At 41.9% G+C, this 20,337-nt stretch overlaps 1 protein-coding gene across 1 annotated transcript in view; it reads left to right on the top strand.

Moving 5' to 3' along the window:
- The window catches only part of LOC100675480 (acyl-CoA synthetase long chain family member 1), a 67,411-nt gene that overhangs the window by 44,455 nt on the left and 2,619 nt on the right, over positions 1–20,337 (top strand). Inside the window, exons 8-19 of the mRNA XM_010592535.3 lie at positions 2,865–2,897; positions 3,232–3,283; positions 3,799–3,872; positions 6,588–6,665; positions 9,149–9,283; positions 10,171–10,305; positions 10,851–10,946; positions 11,615–11,687; positions 14,583–14,671; positions 15,300–15,416; positions 18,497–18,640; positions 20,209–20,310. Coding sequence (XP_010590837.2) covers positions 2,865–2,897; positions 3,232–3,283; positions 3,799–3,872; positions 6,588–6,665; positions 9,149–9,283; positions 10,171–10,305; positions 10,851–10,946; positions 11,615–11,687; positions 14,583–14,671; positions 15,300–15,416; positions 18,497–18,640; positions 20,209–20,310 — 1,128 coding nt within the window. The remainder of the gene's footprint in view (positions 1–2,864; positions 2,898–3,231; positions 3,284–3,798; positions 3,873–6,587; positions 6,666–9,148; positions 9,284–10,170; positions 10,306–10,850; positions 10,947–11,614; positions 11,688–14,582; positions 14,672–15,299; positions 15,417–18,496; positions 18,641–20,208; positions 20,311–20,337) is intronic.

Consider the following 20,337-nt stretch of genomic DNA (forward strand, 5'->3'; position numbering starts at 1 on the left):
TTCAGGTTCAGGGACAGAACTCAGGGTGCAGTTCTTCAATCGGGACAGCCTCCTCCCAGCTGTGCCCGCAGGCCTCTCATTGGCCCCTAGGCCTCTGCCCTGCTTAGGCAAGTGTTACAGAGCTCTTCTAGCTGTGCTGCTAAGTGCCTAGAGGCACCCCACTCTGGCAGTAAGCCTCACCCTGAAGACACTCAGCTCTAGGTCCATGGGATCGGCAAACTTAGCTCCACCAAGCGTCCGAAGGCACCCTGCTCCTCCAGCAATCCTCCTGTCAGAAAGTGCTCAGCTTTCTTGCTGTGTCGGCTGGGAGGCCCGCTGCACCGTCTCCTCTGCCGTTTCTGTGCTGCAGTGTTAGAGCTCTGTCAGTCTTCTGGTTCTAGGAGCTTCTCAGCTCAGGGATCCTGGGTCCAAAGGACACACTCTGCTCCTGGCTTTTCTTCCTTGGTGGCAGTGAGATCCTCCTCTCTTGCCCCTGGGATGGCTCACTGTAAGCCTAGTGGGATGGCAAAACTGACCAGTCCCTTCATTTCGGTTCCATAGACCTTATTTTCACGGCCCCACCCTACATGAGTGCCGTGAAGTTTAATTGCATTGTCAGCCAGCTGTCCAGTCCTCTTGGTGGGCCACAGTCACATTATTTGTATGGTCCTGCCCAATGGGTGGGAGTTACAGGGCCGTGGTGGGAAAGGCCATATAAAAGCAATCCATCGTACCACAAGCGCTGACCAGTCCTGCTGATAAACGCAGGAAATGTGAACTTGGTGGAAGTTCGAGTGTATGTGTCGCCTTAGACTTCAGTGTCTCCCACTCCCTCATTTGTCTTTAGAACAGAGCCAGCTATAGAGATCTGCCTCGTTATTCTTTCCCACATTGCTTTTGGTAGAGTCCTGGTGGACTTCCAACGTAGATGTTTGATTTTATTGTTTTTATTTTCAATTTCTGAAGATTCACATTAATCACAACTTTAAAGGCAGCCAATCTAGGGAAATGAGTCTGGTCCGTATTTAAATAGGTTGCTTGTGTCAGATCATATAAGAAGTTGATGCCCCAGTCGAACTTGGGTTGGAGTTCAATCCAAGGAAGCTGTCAAGGGGAGGATCTTTTTTTGTATACATTATAGGGAATCAAAGGGCAAATAGAGTATGTGTTTTCATATAGCAAGCCAATCTCTTTCTGAAATCGTTCAGTAAATAGAGCTTTAAAATGTATTTTTAGTTTTCCTCCTTCTACAAAGATTTGAGGCTATAAGTAAGAATTTGTAGCAATTCATACTTCCTGGGGATCCTAGTCACAGGAGACTTGTTTGTTCTGTCAGAACCACCCCCGTTCCCCACAGTGTCATAGACCATGGCTGCATAAGAGCAGATGGGAGTGTTTTATTGTTAATTTGAGTTAATAGCTGGCTTTTTACTTAGCATTTTCCCACCTTTTTTTTTTTTTTAACTTGAAACCCCTTTTGACAGTAATATAATCTCTTCTTTTCCTTCCACCCTCCCTACCTGCCAAGACATACACAGGAATTTTTTTGGTCATTTTTGACTGCTGTATAATAAAGACGTAATTTTAAGATTAAAAAAATTATTTACATGGGAATATGATTAAAGATTATAATATAAAGTTTATATTAATGCTGTCTTCATAAAGGACATTGTTCTGTTAAATATGATTCATGTGTTTACATTTTCTAGTTAAATATGATTCACGTTTAGTTTTTTTTTAATTTCTTAACCAGAACTTTTTAACAGATGAATTCAAAAGGAACATTAGAGTTGATTTTGTGATCAAGTTTATATTAACATTTATTTCTTTCAGGATCAAAAATAGAAGTAGAACTTTTTATTTTTCTCAATATTTGATTATGAAAAATTTCCCAAACATACAGATAAGTTGAAAGAATCCTACAGTAAGCAGCCACGTGCCCACTACCTCAGTGCGACAGTTAACGTTTTGATGTGTATGTTTCGTGACTTACCCATCTCTCCCTTCTTCTGCCCATTCATCAATCCATCTTATTTTATTGGTGCATTTTAAGTAAACTCCAGACTTCATCACCCCTAAATACTTCAGCATGCTTCTCATTAACTAGAATTCAGTGTTTATTTATGGTTCTTTTTGAAGGTAAAAGTTTTGCATTTTGAACCTAAAAATAGTAACTCATTTTTTACAATTGCTATATATTTTTTCTAGATTAAGACGTAAGGAATGTTTCAGATATGAAGCCGTCTTTGCAAATAGTGCACTAACATAAAAAAAAATGAGTTTAAAGCCAAGTTGCATACGATTGTGGTCTTACTTTCTTTAACATCAGGTTTTTGAAGTATTAGAGATCTCAAGAAGCTATGTAAGAATTTTGAACAGATAAGTGGAACTTTGGATCTGATAAAGATTATTTTGAAAAAAATTTTTGCAGAATTATCATCGCTTTAGCTCTTAGTTTACTTGGACATCAGTGTTTCTGTTTTTTTAAATCGGTGGATAGAAATCTTTGGCTATAGTTAAGAGTAGGACTTAGTTATTAGACCATAATAGGAAGTGAGAGTGGAGACAGATAAACAGTTTAAAAGACTTTGATTACTGTCTTTTGAATAAGTCCTATTTCAAACGCAAGTCCTCGTACCATTTATATAGTTTTATGTAAGAAGGAAGACATCTGGAAAGTGGCTACTTAGAACAACGGGTAAATACTTGGGTTTGGGTTAGGTAAAATTGCTCTAGTTTCTTTAATTTGAAAATTATGCTGTCCTTGGACCAGCTGTGAGTGAACCTCACAGTAAAGTCAACCTTACGTGACTTGATGTGACCTTACTCTTTACATTTAGAAAATATTTCCATTTAAGAATTTTTTTTTTCTTTTTCTAATTAAGAACCTGGGAAGAGCCAACAGACAGAAGCCCAAGGTAAGTACAGCGTGTCAGACCCTCTCACAGCCCTCTGTGGTCTTCTGTATCTGTCCATTTTGGAGACTAGTAGAAACCATGGATGAATCTGTGTGGTGTGGAGTCCTGGGGTGGGGTAAGCGGTTAAGCCACAAGGTGGGTGGTTCAGACCCACTCAGAGGTGCTTCAGGAGACGGGCCTGGTGGTCTGCTTCCTAAAGGCCACAGCCTGGAAAACCCCGGGGAGCAGTTCTGCTCTGTACACATGGGGTCAGCGGCAACAACAACTTCGTGGCTTTTAGTTTTCTCCTCTATTCTGACTTAGAACAACTTTTTTTTTTCCTCATCTGCCTCAGCCTCCAGCACCTGAAGACATTGCAATAATTTGTTTCACAAGTGGAACTACAGGTGAGTTTTGAAATGAGATTGCTTCTGCGTGGTTTCTGGAAGTTGAGACTCCTCGCCCTTTTTGGATGACTCATAAGCTAACTGTAGATGGACTGAAAGCAGAAGAGACTGAAGTGAACCAAGCGCTGTCTTTTGTTACTCTAGAGGACACCCTGAGAGTCTGTGAATGCCATGTGTTCCTCAAACATTAGAGTCATCTATTTTCTGGGGACAAGCCTTGTCAGTTGTTTCCAGTAATAAAATTCCTAATTTTTCCCCTCTTATTGCTCTATACATCCTCTAAAACTTGTCCACATCAATTAAGATTATTTAAGATAATAAGATTCATTTTAAAGGATTTCGGGTTGCCCAGGAATGTAGTGTTACTCAGCAAGTGGCTGTAAATGGGGGATGCCTAGCCCTAGAGGCATTTGAGTCCCTCATCATACATGGTTCCTCAGCTTCCTCAATTACTGTTATTCCTGGAAGGAGTTTCATTTACTCTAACTTTGTTCTGCTTTGTGTGTGTTCTGCAGGCAACCCCAAAGGAGCACTGGTCACCCATCAAAATATAATTTGCAGTTGCTCAGCTTTTGTGAAGATAACAGAGGTAACCTGTTGTCTTTCTTCATATTCGTCGGTTGTCATTAGGCCTCCAGGTGAAAGTGGGAAGGTGACTAGTGGAAATCTTTGGTGAGACTTTGGCTGGAGTTCCCGGCTGGTATAGTGCTAGGTCCATGTTTTATTTGGAATCCTATCTGAAAATACATGTCTGAGTCTTAAAGATCAGCTTCTCTCCAATTATTTTTGTTGTGAACCTAATCTCCAGCTCTGCTTGTGCTGGTTAAGGTGGGTTGACAGAACTTGCTATGGTTTTATATTGTGAAGCTTTATTTGGAGACTGCTCTGTACGGGTTTCCAGGGAAGGACAGACAGGAGATGACTCTCTTGTGCTTTCATCCACTATTCCAGTGTTGGGAAAATGGTTTCTTTTGTGAAATGTTCAATATTGCCGAGGGTTTTTTTGAGTTATTAGTTATTTGGTCATTTTGCCTTCCATTTTATGAGAAGGATTAAAGCCTAGAACTTTGATTAATTTCCTGTAATCTTAAAGTTTGCTAGCCAAAGGTATATTTCAAACTTATGTAGCCGTATAATGCCCTTCCTTCGTGCCCTTTTCACATTTTTTGTACTTTGGTTTTGCAATCTCTCGGAAGGATTCGGTAGCCCCAGTTTTTGTGGCGGGAGCCTATGATTAATGGTTTTGGAGAATGACGTCTTTTATGGCTGCAGAATTTTGATGTTTTAGGCATCTTGCCACCGATTTTACTATATTCACACGTTCTTAGTTCCATACACCCTTTTTGGTGTATGCTTTCTAAACAAAGATCAACATTTGGTACCTTACCAAAGTGAAATTTTAATTTCCTAGTAGGCCTTCAAAACGCACTGGTGGCTTCTTGAGGCAAATGATTACAGGACTTTAAAAAAAAAATCAATTATAGCGTCAAGGAGTATCCTCAGCTTCATGAAACTTCTAATCATGCCAACAGTTATTATTTTTTGTACTAAATCAGGAAGTTGAGTTAGGTGCTCTTTGTATGATAATTGGAGTCTGAGAACTGTTGGCAAATGGGGCCACACTTGAATAAAATTAAGATTATGGCATGTTCAACTGACAGTGAACACCTCCAGAGCTGCTGTGTGTGTTCAGGACTGGTGTTTTCATCTGTTATCCCATTCCCATTAAGGATGGCCCAGCTTTGGGGTGGGGAGGGTGTGGCTCAGAAGTACCCATGGCGCCAACTTGACAGCTCCCTCATTTCCTGGTTGGTGTGGCAGCAGCTGCTATTGGCAGCCCCCTGTTTTTTGTTTTTTTGTGTGCTTTAGGTGAAAGTTTACAGTTCTAGTTTCTCATACAAAAATTTATACACGTATTGTTATGTGACCCTAGTTGCAATCCCTGTAATGTGACAGCACTCTCCTCCCCCTTTCCACCCGAGTTTGCCTGTGTCCATTTAACCAGCTCTTGTCCTTTTCTGCCTTCCCATCCTGCCTCCAGACAGGAGCTGCCCATTTAGTCTCGTGTATCTCCTTGAACTAAGAAGCATGCTCTTCATGAGTATTATTTTAAGTTTTATAGTCCGGTCTAATCTTTGTCTGAAGTTTGGGCAGCCTCCTGTTTTGGCCAAAATTCTTTATGCTGGGGACACGAGAACACCATTCCATGCAAACACTCCATATGTCTGCCCCTAAGTAAAGCCCATTCTGAGCTGTGAGATGAAAACCTAGTATCTAAACTTAGGCTGGATACAGACCCGTCACGATCAGCATTTATAGGACAGCAAATCCCCTGGTACACATCGGAGATTTCATTAAACCAATTGGAATGTTTTTCATAGGGTGAAGTTGGGCCTTATGGGGTCAGCGGTGATTCAGTGGTAGAATTCTTGCCTTCCACACGGGACACCCAGGTTTCGTTCCTGACCAGTGTACCTCCCACGCAGCCACTACCCATCTATCAGTGGGAGTTTGGGTGCTGCTGTGCTGCAGAACAGGTTTCAGCAGAGCTTCTAGACTAAAACGGACCAGGAAGGCCTAGTGTCTATTTCTGAAAATCAGCTATTGAAAACCATATAGATCAGGCAATTCCATCCCGTTGTGTGTGGGGTCACCAGGAGTTGGGGGCCAGCTTGGCAGCTATAGCAACAAAGTAGGGCTTTAAGGTAAAAATTTCGATCAGACTCAAATATTCTAGGTGTGTTTATACTATAAATGAAAGAACCTTGGCTATCCAACTTATCTCCTTTCCCTCTTCCCCAGTGCTATCTTATGTTGGAATGGCTCTTGTATTTCTTGCCTTAAGGTGGAATTGAGCATGCTGGGTGGTGGGTGCAGTAAATCTGAAATACTAATGATTAAAGCACATAATCTCTTAACATCACACTTGGAGTAAAGTTTTCCTCGTTTTAAGTAAGGTCCTGATTAGATTTACTTTGTCTTTTGGAATGATCCCATATACTTCACTCTATTTGAATAATTCAAGTATTACTTTTCGTTTCATTCATTGCTGAGAAATGATTGCAGACCGTAAGCAAAGTCTGCTTCTCCTTAATGTTGAGGTAAATGGGAAAATTACTAGAAATCTTAACACTTTTCTGCCTTGCTGGTGTCTTTGCTTACAGAATACATTCCTTGCCCAGATGATACTTTGATTTCTTACTTGCCTCTGGCCCATATGTTTGAGGCAGTTGTAGAGGTAGGCACTGAATTTTGTTACTTTTACTTGCTTGTTTGTGTTTTGCTAAGTTGTTGTATTTTACAGACAGTACTCACCTTGAGTGCCAGTGACACATACATTTCGTTTTTACCACTTGCACACATGTATGAGCAGATGTTGAAGGTGAGTGTCATATGCAAATGGTTGTCTTCGTGGGTGATTCCTTACTTAGCCCAAGTTTAGAAATGGTGCTAATTATTTACGAGAGTGTAAAATTTTTTTTTTCTGCGCCTGGGCTCTTGAACTTTAACCATCCATTTTTTAATTTAGAAGTTCATACCATCAAGTAAGAGAAATGACAGTCCAACAAGATGGGAGAAAATATTTTCAAATCATATCTGAAAATACATAATATAAAAAGAATTTTTACATCTCAATAATGAAAACAACAAATAGCCCAATTAAAAAATAGACAAAGGATCTGAAGAAACATTACTCCCAAGAAGTTACACAGATGGCTAATAAGCACATGAAAAGCTGTTCAGCGTCATTAGCCTTCAAGAAAATACAAATCAAAATGCAGCGAGATACCACTTCATACCCACTAAGATGGCTAGAAGCAAAAAGGCAGGTTATTATAAGTGTTAGTGAGGGTGTGGAGAAATTGGAACCTTCACACACCGCTGGTGGGAATGTAAAGTGGTGCAGCTGTTTTGGAAACAGTCTGGCAGTTCCTTAAATGATTGGACTTAAAGTTACCACATAGCCCAATCATTCTTCTCCTAGGTTATACCCAGGATAAATGAAAACATACGTCCCCAGACACTCGTACACCAAAACATGGAAACATCCCAAATGTCCATCAGGTGAAGGGTGTAGATACAAATTGTAGGGTGTCCCCGCAGTGGAATATTATTTGATAATAAAAAGGAAGTACTGATTCATGCTAGAACGTGGATGAATCCTGCAAACACTATGCTAAGTGAAAGAAGCCCGTCACAAAAGACCACATATTGTGAGATTCCATTTACGTGAAATGTAAAAAAAGAAAAAAGAGTAGAAGCTCAGACTTTTGGAGGATGCTAATATAGAGATGATTCAAGAAAGATTAATTGTAAAATGAATTTTTGCTGACTCTACAAGCCCTAGTGAAGCTTCTGTAAGAAGTGTCTATTGTTGATTGTGCTTGTTTATAATACAAATCAAAATACAATGAGATGCCGCTCCATACGCACTAGGATGACTATAATAAAAAAAAAAAAGATAATTTTAAGTTTTGGTGAGGATTTAGATAAATTGGAGCCCTCATACACTGCTAGTGGGAATGGAAAATGGTACAGCTGCTTTGGAAAACAGTCTGGCCTTCAATTGCTATATGGCCGATTTTTTCAACAATATTCTAAGCGCCTTTGGGAAACCAGGATAATCTTTAGCTGACCTTTGCCTGGGTTTCCTGGGCACAGTTATGTGACTAATTTAAAAACTGACTAAGAACCTTCTCTTTGTTTTCTTGGACAATTTTGCGTTCTGTAGTCATGGGAAAAACAGTGAGCATCATCCATTCATTGAACAAATATTTTTTTGAGTGCCAGCCATGTGCCAGGCACTATGCTGTGTACTGGAGGCAGAAAAGTAACTAACAGAGAACCAGCCCTTTGATTACTGCTGCCCGGTAGGATTTACTCAGCCCTAAAGGACCATTAGACCCCACATTCCATCTGTTACTTCTGTTTCTTATACTAGGAGAGCTAGTGAGTTTCTAAAGTGATCACAAGTGAGTGGATAATGGACCATGCTGTACGTACCTAAGTGTGGCTTTGAAGGTGTGTCTTTCTCCTGGTTTTTGCTTTCAAACCTGAGACCATTTGCACTTCTGTTACATCATTGTTTGACTCTTTCTTATTTAAATTTAAACTAGGAAGACTACTTGTTAGCACACATGGCTTGCCAGCATACAGTTGGCATTAAGCAAGAAAAAAACCACGCAGCAGGGTAGAGCTGAATGGCAGGCCACTCTGGTAGTAGATGTCCTGCCAACTTCAACATATTCAGTGGCTTCTCAGGAATTTTTAGTTAGATTCAAATAAAAGAAAATGAGGCTTTAGTAAATTTTGCCTGTAAGCAAGTAGTTAAGTTTTTGTTTTGAGAATAACTTAGACCTGAAATTCCTGGAAGATTAAAAATATCTAGAATATATAATACCATATCATTCATCCAAAAGATATGTATCATGAAGCTAAAATAGCAGAACCTCTGTCGTCATCACGAAAAACACCATATTCTAGTTTCATATTAACCCTTTATCTTTAGGACGATCAATAGAAATACCAAATTTCCATGTTGTACAATGACCTGAGAATGAAAAAAAATTACCTATATTTAGTAACTTTAAGATTTCTGAAAACTGTTCTAAAATACTAAAACTGAGGTCTTGTGTGTAATATGTGTTGTTTGTGTGGAATACATGTGGAGTGTGTAATACGTGTGGCTTGTGTGTAATACACGTTGTTTGTAATATGTGTGGCTTGTGTGTAATACGCGTTGTGTGTAATACGTGTGGCTCGTGTGCAATACATGTTGTGTGTAATACGTGTGGCTTGTGTGTAGTATGTGTGGCAGCGTTGCTGCAACAGTAAAATATTTGCTGTTCCTGTTTGCCTCTGAAGTGTATAATGCTGTGTCATGGAGCTAAAATAGGATTCTTCCAAGGAGATATCAGGCTGCTTATGGACGACCTCAAGGTGCTTCAACCCACTGTCTTTCCTTTGGTTCCCAGACTGCTGAACCGGATGTTTGACCGAGTAAGTTCCAGGGGGCAACATGTGGGGGACAGAGCACTGGGCTTCGAGTCAGAGGCTTGGGTTTGAATTCGGCTCAGCCATGTCCCATCTGTGTCACGCTGACAGTCCTCTTAATCTCACAGGACTAGTTTACTCATCTGTAAAATCAGCATACATTTACCTCACAGAGTTGTTGGTGACGATTAGGTGAGAAAACTCCTGAACTCCCTCTGGAAACTGTAGGGCACAGTACAGCTATAAGGTGGGGTCATTTTGTTTTCACAGTAAACCTTAGAGCCTGTTTTCTCATCTATAAAAGAGACTTACCTCCTTCCTCCCTCATATGTGTCTCATAAAATTGGTATTTGGCTTACATGAAAATAATAACTGTGAAATGATTTTATTAATTTTAAAGCTCCCATGCACACGTCAAATATCACAGTAAAACTTGTGAAAGCCAGAACCTGTATAAGGTGGAGACCTGTCAGAGAAGGTAAACGCAAATATTTTCCACTAATAGAGGGCGATAGAAAAGTGGTAAGGGTGCCCTGTCAGAGGCACGAAACTTGAGAGAACCGGAAAAACAAGGCAGTCGTGACAAGTTTCCACTCTCACAGGTTTCCCTGTACTTACTTAGCCACATCAAGAGTCCCTAGGTAGTGCAAACAGTTACTGCACTCAGCCACCAACCAAAAGGTTGAAGGCTCAAGTCTACCTAGAGGTGCCTCAGAAGAAAGGCCTGGCAATCTGCTTCTGAGAAATCAGCCACTGAAAACCCCCTGTGGGCAGCCATTATGTCAGGGACATGAGCAGCCTCCAGAATGAATTTGGACTGGGCAGTTTGAATACTCTTCGTTTTGAGGCAGGGCTTCTGGCTCTGAGAACCTTCCTGTTTCTTGGCTCATTAGATTTTTGGACAAGCAAACACCACACTGAAACGGTGGCTGTTGGACTTTGCGTCCAAGAGGAAAGAAGCGGAGCTTCGTAGTGGTATCGTCAGAAACAACAGCCTGTGGGATAGACTCATCTTCCACAAAATACAGGTAACAAGTGGACTCACAACTGTTGTTTTCTAGGTAAACTGATTAGGGTTTCAAAATTTTTATCAGAATTTTTTTTTAGAGGTACGGAGATGAAGGAGAGAATGAAATATTTTTATTAATTCTCGCATATTTGTAAAAATTAGGGACAAGGTAAATCTGAACAGTATTATATCTACCTAGGGCATTGTAGTATTACCATTTTTTCATTTTGTTTAGCTTTTCTGGAATAAGTGTATCATTCTTGAGGTAACTTTTTTAGGCATGATGTCAAAAAAAAACCCCAAAAAACCCAAAACTGGTAGTTGCCACAAATCCAGCAGACTGTTGTTCTAGTTGGTGTGTGTCACACCCATCGAGAGTGACTGGGGTGGTCATGGATCCGTATTCCAGGCTCTCGGCACGTTGCCCTGAGCACGGGCTCTGTGTAGCTGTCAGCAGAGGGTGTAGTGAGTTAGTGCCGGGGATTCTCTGTAGCGGTTTGTCACTGAGGTGACCACCTACTTCCAGATAGTTAACGTGCGTGTCCTCTCCTGTCCCCCCGTAAGTCGAGCCTGGGAGGAAAAGTCAGGCTGATGGTCACAGGAGCTGCGCCGGTGTCTCCCACGGTGCTGACGTTTCTGCGAGCAGCACTTGGCTGTCAGGTGAGGCGCGACTTCTGTCAGACTTTATAATGCTGAACCATCTGTAGGAAAAGTCATTTTTAATTCTCTTTGTATGTGTCTTACTTTTGTTTGGAAGGTCATTTATTCCTAGGTTGCTTGGAGAAATGAGTGTATCTTTTTTTACCCTGGGCAAGGGAGTATGTATTTAGGCCCACTGCGTAATTTTCTCCAGGGTAGGGTGCACTACTTGCATTTAGAGTTAGGCATGAGAGTATAGGAATGGATCACCAGTGATAAGCCAGCCTGCAGCCATGCAGAGAGCATCTTTTAAGGGGACCAGAAGATAGCAGGGACTCAGTGACACCTAGAGCTTGTGGAGGGCAGAGCCAGGAGCTGACAAAGCGAGTGCCTTCCTGGTGGGGAGTTGGCAACGTGACCTGTAACGTAGGTGTTCTCATTTGCTGTCTGCAGGAGGTTAGGTAAAAAATGAACGTGGATGGTAGCTGATGTTTGGGATGGGAGTGAAGATGTTTGGGTTCCAGAGGAAAACACGATTTAGTATTGAATGAATTTACTAAACTAAATTTGAAAAGCAATTTCACCACAGTCAGCCATTACTTAGAGGTTAGAGGAACTGAATTACTTCTGCACTTCCAGCAAAGGGGTAACTGTCCGCCTTTAATAATCTCTCATCTGTTGGTGGCCAGTTTTATGAAGGCTATGGACAGACAGAGTGTGCTGGCATCTGCTGCCTGACTGTGCCTGGAGACTGGACAGCAGGTACGATTGGTGGAAGATTCCTTGTGGGAAGCGGGTTATTGGGGTTGGGTTATTAGAATTATTAGAATTAGACTCATCACTTAAATATTAAGTGGGGATTTACTGACACAAGTAAGTGTGACTTTGTCTCAGATTGTTAGGCCTTGGGACAGACAAGGGAGCCCTGGTGGTTCAATGGTTAAAGCATTCTGCTGCCAACCAAAAGGTTGACAGTTCAAACCTGTCGGCTGCTCCACAGGAGGAGGAGGTGACAGTCTGCTTCCGCAAAGATTTATAGACTATGGGGCAGTTCTGCTCTGTCCTGTAGGGTTGCTATGAGCTGGAATTGACTCAGTGGCAGTGGGTTTGATTTTGAGGACAGCAAGCTTGGACGTCAGGGAGCTATCTGTAAGATGGCTCTCACGGCAGAGTCGTGTAGTGCCGGGTGGTAGTAAAGTTGCCTTTTATACCAGATTCAGAAATGTTTGGCCCAGCGATCTTTCCCGTAATTGATTAGACAAGTAGTTGATCTAATTATTTTTATTTAGTTTAATTATTTGTAATTATTAAATTATGTGTATTTAAAACACAAATAGTAAATTTACACTGTGTACTAATGGCTGTGTTAGGTGTTGGGATTACGGATATAAGTCAAATACAGACCTTTTTTCCCAAAAGGAAAAAGCAAGCTGGAAGGCAAACACAGAAGTAATTCATTGTGTATTTGTCATAGATAAAGCTCTGTGTTAGGTGTTTAACATGGAGGGTACGTGAGTTTGATCCTGGTGAGATGTGAGGTAACTGTAGATTATCGTTTAAATAGCATGTAAATACAAGAATTTACACAACATTATGCTTTAGAGCCAGGATTCCAACCCAGTTCTGACTGTAAAACTTCTCTTTCCCTCTGTGCCACGCTGAGAGTATACTTGACACTGTGATAAATAAATCTCCCTGATTAATCTGGCATGTTATAAATATTACCAGTGTCTAGGAACATAGATTTATGATTCTGCTGGGATTGATGCTACCATTCTGTAAAAATGATATGGGGCAGCGTGTGACCTCCTCCAACCCCACAAGGGGGAAGGAGAACCAAGATCAGCAGTGCAAGGCTAACTCCCATGAGGTGGAAGCCAGACAGGCCTCCTCTTTCCACCATCTTTACTAATCCTGACACTGACCATCCCCCTGTGGCACTCTCCGTTCCTCTGCTGGGTTTGGTAATTCATTACAATGGCCACAGAGAACTCACAGACAGTACTCATGATTATGGGGTTTACTGGAAAGTAGCAGTTATAATGCAGGCCTGGGAACACTCAGATACAGTTCTCCCCAGCTGTGCTCACAGGCTCGCCTCTCCCTGGCCTTAGGCCTCTGCCCAGAGGCACTCACTGGCTTTCTCTCTTCTTGTGAAAGGCCCCCATGCTGTCTCCTGCTGCCAGCTCGGCTCTCTGCTGTCGGGTCCCTCCTAATAACGTGTCCAAAGGATGTGAGACGAAATTTCGCCATCCTCACTTTCAATGGAGCATTCTGGCCATACTTCTTCCAAGACAGATCTGTTTGTTCTTCTGGCAGTCCATGCTGTATGCAGTATTCTTCACCAGTACCCTAATTCAAAAGCATCAGTTCTCCAGTCTTCCTTATTCACTGTCCAGCTTTTGTGTGCATGTGAAGCAACTGAAAACACCATGGCTTGGGACAGGCACTGGTGGCGCAGGGGTTAAGCGTTTAGCTGCTAACTAAAAGGTCAACAGTTTGAATCCACCAGCTGCTCCTTGGAAACCCTGTGGGGTAGCTCTGCTCTGTCCTATAGGGTCTCTATGGGTCGGAATCAACTCGACGGCAGTGAGTTTTCTTAGCACTCAAAGTGACATCTTTTCTTTTGAACACTTTGGAGAGGTCTTTTGCAGCAGATTTGTCCAATACAATACATTGTTTGATTTCTTGACTGCTGCTTCCGTGGGTATTGATTATGGATCCAAGTAAAATGTAATCCTTGATAATTTCAGTATTTTCTCCATTTATCACGATGTTGTTTATTGGTCCAGTTGTGAAGATTTTTTTTTCTTTATGTTGAGGTACAGTCTGTATTGAAGGGTGTAGTCTTTGATCCTCATCAGTAAGTGCTTCAAGTCCTCTTCACTTTGAGCAAGCAGGGTTGTGTCATCTGCGTGACGCAGGGTGTTAACGAGTCTCCCTCCAGCTGTGTTGCCACATTCTTCTTCCTATAGGCCATCTCCTCAGATTATCTCCTCAGCACACAGACTGAGTAAGTATGGTGAAAGGATACATTCATGACATTAAACCATGCAGTATCCTCTTGCTATGTTCAACGACTGCCTCTTGGTCTGTGTACAGGTCCTACCAGTATCCTGTCTTAATAAGCTTAAATATAAAACAGGTTTATCCATACTGATCCTTCAGTAAAGGCCATGTTGATTAGAATTGGTGGTTGTGTCAGAGAATAATCGAGGTTTGCCAGAGATGGATGTGTTCTGTCTTCTTATGGAGAATTGGAACAATAAGATGTCTGTCTGAGGGAGGGCTGGTTAAAAAGGAGTGACCAGTAGTGGGCAGGGGCCATCAGATCATCGAAGCCAGGTGAACGTTTCAGAAAGCTTGCTTCCAGGTATTCACAGTAACCCTTAAAATCTACATACAAATTCCTTATACTTTGAAAAATAATTCAGAGCATCAAACTTAGGAAATGTCCTGATGAGACTTTGAGTATTTTAGCCTCTGTTCTAGGAATAAACTTTCTAAATGAGTTTACCAGGGGAAGAATGGCTAGAATAGCAGAAACCAGAAGTTTATACCGCTTTCTTTTATTGCAAGGAGGCTTGTTTGTTATAAAAATAATGTGAAGGTTGACTGAAGGATATTATGAGTGATATTTCTTTAATTAATATACAGGCCATGTTGGTCCCCCAGTGCCTTGCAGTTATGTAAAGCTTGTTGATGTAGAAGAAATGAATTACGTGGCTGCCCAGGGCGAGGGTGAGGTGAGTGGAATCACGTCAGTCATTCATCCTTCACGCCGTTTTCTCTGACAGCCAGCCATGACGGATGCAGGAGCATTCTCTAACACAGGGTCGTAGAAAGCTACTGAGCTTGGTGTTATTGGTGATCTGGAGTTGAACAGGCTGCTTTATGAAGCAACTTTTACGTTTAACATTCAGGGGCACACTGACACCTGCCTTCTTGTGCCCAGCGTGATAGGGATTTGAGTCCAGGAGCACGCTGAGGCTCCAGTGGCCTAAGTCCTCAGGGCATATCTCCATCTGCTTATTGCCCTGGCTACCTCTTAGTGAGCTACTGGCTACTAATGGTAAGCCTAATTACTTCAAAGTAATTTCAACCCCTTTAGGGTTTTCTAGCATCTTTGAGCCAGGACTTAGGCAAGCATTAGCCTTACAGTTTCACTGGAGTGGAAGTGATTATGAATAGGATGTGGGGGCATTGGGGGTGCTTAGAAGATCCCAGAGGGGTCTGGTAGTTCCCTCTAAATCATGGAATTCAGGGCTTCTAGCTAAAGGTTGGGTTTCCCACATACACACCAAGTTTTTTTTTTCTTTCTTTCTTTCAGGGAAACCCCAGTAAATGGTATTAACAAATCCTCTTATTCTTCAGGTGTGTGTGAAAGGGGCAGATGTTTTTAAGGGCTACTGGAAGGACCCAGCAAAAACAGCAGAAGCTTTGGATAAAGATGGCTGGCTGCACACAGGGGACATTGGAAAATGGCTGCCAGTAAGTTGTTCCTTCCGCTGTTCACAAATAGGTTTGTTCCACTGTCAGGAAGAAAGTGTCCCGTGTGCTGTACACTTACCATGTGGCACCCTGACTTTTCTCTCCCCGTTCTTGTTGAGTGGTGTCATGTACACTCTTCCACTTCCTGCAATGAACAGGTTTATACTCTTAGAATATTTGTTTAGGATTTTCCCTTTAACTATAGCAAATATGCTTTCTATTTGAAATTCTGGTTGCTGCTTTCTGTTTGGAATCAAAAGAGACTTTGGCTTGTTACAGTACACGTGCTGTGGCTTGATGGTGATGCATTGGTTAAGCAAGGCAGTTTGGAATTGCAGCGGTCTTCCTGGAATGTATAGCAATTTGTGAATAAATGTTTCTTTCTTTCTTTTTTTAAATTGTGCTTTAGGTGAAAGTTTAAGGAACAAATTAGTTTCTTTAAACAATTAGTTCACATATTGTTTTGTGACATTGGTTGCCAACCCTGCGACATGTCAACACTCTCTCTTTTTTGACCTTTGCTTCCCCATTTCCAGCTTTCCTGTCCCTTCCTGCCTTCTCTTCCTTGCCCCTGGGCTGGTGTGCCATTTAGCCTTGTATACATGGTTGAACTACATGTGTTATTACTTGTTTTATAGGCCTGTGTAATCTTTGGTTGAAGGGTGAATCTCAGGAGTACCTTCACTACTGAGTTAAAAGGGTGTCTGGGGGCCATACTCTCAGGGTTTCTCCAGTCTCTGTCAGACCAGTAAGTCTAGTCTTTTTTTGTGAGTTTGAATCTCGTTCTACATTTTTCTCTCACTCAGTTGATGACCCTCTATTGTGATACCTGTCAGAGCAGTTGGTGGTGGTAGCTGGGCACCATCTGGTTGTGCTGGTCTCAGTCTGGTAGAGGCTGTGGTGGTTGTGGTCCATTAGTCCTTTGGATTAATCTTTCCCTTGTGTCTTTGGTTTTCTTCTTTTTCCCTTGCTCCAGATGGGGTGGGACCAGTAGATGTGTCTTAGCTGGCTTTTCACAAGCTTTTAACATGCCAGACGCTACACACCAAAGTAGGATTTAGAATATTTTCTTTATAAACTGTGTTATGCCAATTGAGCTAGATGTCCTCAGAGACCATGGTCTCCAGCCCTCAGCCCAGTAATTCCATCCCTCAGGGAGTTTGGATGTGTCTGTGAAGCTTCTGTGATTTTGCCTTGGTCAAGTTGTGCTGGCTTCCTCAGTATTGTGGACTGTCTTCCTCTTCACCGAAGTTACCGCTCATCTACTGTCTATTTAGTGTTCTCCCCTCCCCACCTCTCCCCTCCCTCGTAACTATCAAAGTTTCTACGTGTAAACTTTTTCATGAGTTTTTATAGTAGCGGTCTCATGCAGTATTTGTCCTGTTGCGACTGACTTATTTCACTCAGCGTAATTCCCTCCACATTCATCCATGTTATGAGGTGTTTTGCAGATTCATCGTTGTTCTTTATTGTTGCGTAGTATTCCATTGTGTGTTTATGTACCGTAGTCTGTTTATCTGTTCATCTGTTGATGGGCATTTAAGTTGTTTCCATCTTTTTGCTGTTGTGAATGATGCTGCAAGGAACATGGGTGTGCATATGTTTATTCTGGCTCTTATTTCTCTAGGAGGTGTTCCTAGAAATGAAACTGTTGGATTGTATGGTATTTCTATTTCTAGCTTTTTAAGGAAGCACCATATCATTTTCCAAAATGGTTGTGTCATTTTGCGTTCCCACCAACAGGGCATAAGAGTTCCCGTCCCCCCATAGCCTCTTCAACATTTTTTTGATTTTTTTGATTCATGCCGGTAATGTCCGGGTGAGATAGTATTTCACTGTAATTTTGATTTTGCATTTCTCTAATGGCTAGTGATTGTGAGCATTTCCTCATTAGTGACATATAAATGTGTTTCTTAGGTTTGTCATCTCATTAAAAATAGAATGTTTCACAGACTAAACCAACTCCTTTGGATTTAATTTAGGAACCATTTATTGTATAGAAATTCAAAACAGTTTAAGAGTAAGAGGCTCGTAAAAGAAGCCTTATTTTTCCTGCTCATAGATGTGACCAGTTCTTTCAGCTCTGGTAACAAGCAATGATATTTGTAAACTGGTACCAAGTTTAATTGCAAGAAGTAAAATGGCTGATTTTTTTTATTGTGTATGATTATTGTGTATGACCAAATTATTGTAGATTTAGGGTATTTGATACTCTGGGATTTTTACTGATGAGAAAAATGCCCCCCAAAATCAATTCAGATTGCAGAATATCCAAGCTATTTAGGAATAAATTAAGTCCTTCTTTTCAGGTTTAAGGGGTTAAGTATCAGTTCTCATTCTGGCTCCAACGCGCCCATTTCATAACTTCTCTGCTTTTTAAGATAGAGAAGTGTTGTGGAATGAGGGAACTCTGGAATCTTTCCAGCAGATGACTTCCGAGGCATGACAGTGGCCCCCGAGTGGGAATGGATGGAGATACGGGGTGGTGTTGGTTACCGTTCGGACAGGGAGTGGTGGTGGATGCTACTAGCGTTTGGTTGATTTAGTCTAAGGGTGGCAATGCTCCAGCAGTTACGTAGGGTGGTCCTTTGTGCAAAGACTCACCCCACCCAAAGGACCAGGAGCACCCTCCCACTCCACCCCGAGAAACAGTGACAGAGGAAACTGACGCCCTGCCTTTGTGTAGCAGACGTTTATTGAACCTTTATTCTGTGCAGCAGACTGTGAGGGGGTGAGTAAGGCCATGTCCCTGCTCTCGAGGGACTTGACTAACTTGGAGAGCCGGATATGTACGTACCTAACTCAGATATGAGACGAATGAAATGGGCTAAATAAAGGTAGAAAGCAAGGCGCTGCCGGTTGGCTGACAAGTCATGGATGCCAATCCGTAGAGTGGAGTGCGTGTGGTCCCTCTAAGCCTTAGTTTTCCTTTCTATAAAATGGGATAATACCTAACACCAGCGAGATGTTACGAGGATTAAATGATAGTGCGGGTAAAAACCTCGTACCTCACAGTGTGACTGATGCTGGGTGGAAGCCTCCCTGGACCCACTCACAGCTGCCTCCTCTCTGATAAACAGAATGGCACCTTGAAGATTATTGACAGGAAAAAGCACATATTTAAACTATCACAAGGAGAGTACATAGCCCCTGAAAAAATTGAAAATATCTACATACGAAGTGAACCTGTTGCTCAGGTGTTTGTCCATGGAGAAAGCTTGCAGGTATGTGCTTCTGAGTTGCTAATGCCTTGTACTCTGGGGGCTTTAAATAGGATTGAAGGATTCAGCCTAGTGTGACTTAACTTTCATGTCTGATGTGCTAGAATGTGATTGATGCGTTGTTGGTTTCTGCTGCTTGGCATTTCTTATTCAGAAAACTTTTTTTTCTTTAGTTTCTATATTTGTATTTTACCTGGAGTGGCCTAGTAAATGAATAATTTCTTTCATAAGGGTCAGCACAAAGCTGGTTCCTATGCGGCAGAGGTTAAAGACATCCCGAATGTCTGACCTTTCCAAGCTGCTGTCCCACTCCATCATCTGTAACATCAGCTACTCTCTCTCCCCTCTGCGCTCTCCCTCCTGTCTTTGGGTTTCCCAATTTGCTGGTGCCTTAGAGAACTCACGAGCTGTATAAAGGAAATGGCTCATGAGGTTTTGGAGGGTGGCAGGTCCCAAATTCGTGGGTCAGGTGTAGGCTTCTCCCTGGCCCTCAGTCTCTGCCCAAAGGCACTTAGCTTTCTTGCTCTGTGGGCCGGGAAGCCCACTGCGATGTCTCCTGCTGGTCTCTCCTGCCTTGGTGGTGGTGGGCTGTTCTCTCTCCTGCCTCTGGGATGGCTCATTTTAAGCCCAGTGGGATGGCAGAACTGAACAATCCCTTTGGTGGGTCACAATACCCTATCGTACAGTCCCGCCCAGTCACCTGGGTGGGAGTTACAGGATCGTGGATAGAAAGGCCACAGAAAAACCAATCCATTACACTGCACCTAGTGTCCCAAGGGAGGTGTGGGGTAGGTAATATACAGTTTCAACTATGAAGGAAGTCCTGATGCTGTGATTATTAAAATGTTTAAAAATTTTAAACATATGAAACTCAACTAAATTATTTTAGAACAGATAGTGATCGTGAACCAGCATACGCTTTAAGTCAAAATTATAGATTCTGCAGTAAAATGTCTATTCGTCAAAATGTCGGGCAGACACCTGTGAGGAAGAGAAGGTGGAAGGGTTCCCTGAAAGCAAATCTTTTTATAAATCTTGAGATTTTAAATGATTTTATCGTAATATTTTCTTGTCGTCTTCAAGAATGTACCTCCTTTTTTTTTTTTTTACTTAGAATCTTACCATGCTTTTGTTTTGTTTTGTTTTTTAGTTTTATTGTTGTTATATTGTGAAGGATGAGGTATCAGAGTTTTTTTTTTCCCAAGTTAATCTGTATACATTTTCTTTCTCTTTTTTAAAAGCAGTGCTCAGGTATCTATCACCTTGTTTGCCTATTTGGCTCTCGTTTATTAAAAAGTATCCATAAAAGTAAATAGAAAGTAGGCTTTTTGTGAGTTTTCGGTCTCCAGTGATTTGTTCAGCCATTACTCTGGGATTCCTGATGCCATCCATACTTTAGAGCCAGGAGTTTTTAAGCCGGGCCCATGGACTCCTGGGGAGGGTGATACGTTCTCAAGAGAATGTCAGACTGTCACTGGCTTCTCTCAGGGCCGTGATGCTGGAATAATTCAGAGCCACTATTTTAGAACATTTGAGTCAAGCCGTGTAACAACTCCCTGTCTGTGTTAAAGTCATTTCTCATAGCGATTGTCGTACCAGATGTTGAGATGTTATGTCCCTGGGCCCAAAAGAGGGGACTAGAAGGATCCTTTGAAGAGCTGTGCAGAAATAAGGTACGGCTCTGAAGTGTGCAGTTTACC

The sequence above is a fragment of the Loxodonta africana genome, chromosome 19, assembly GCF_030014295.1.
Source record: "Loxodonta africana isolate mLoxAfr1 chromosome 19, mLoxAfr1.hap2, whole genome shotgun sequence".
Lineage (NCBI taxonomy): Eukaryota > Metazoa > Chordata > Mammalia > Proboscidea > Elephantidae > Loxodonta > Loxodonta africana.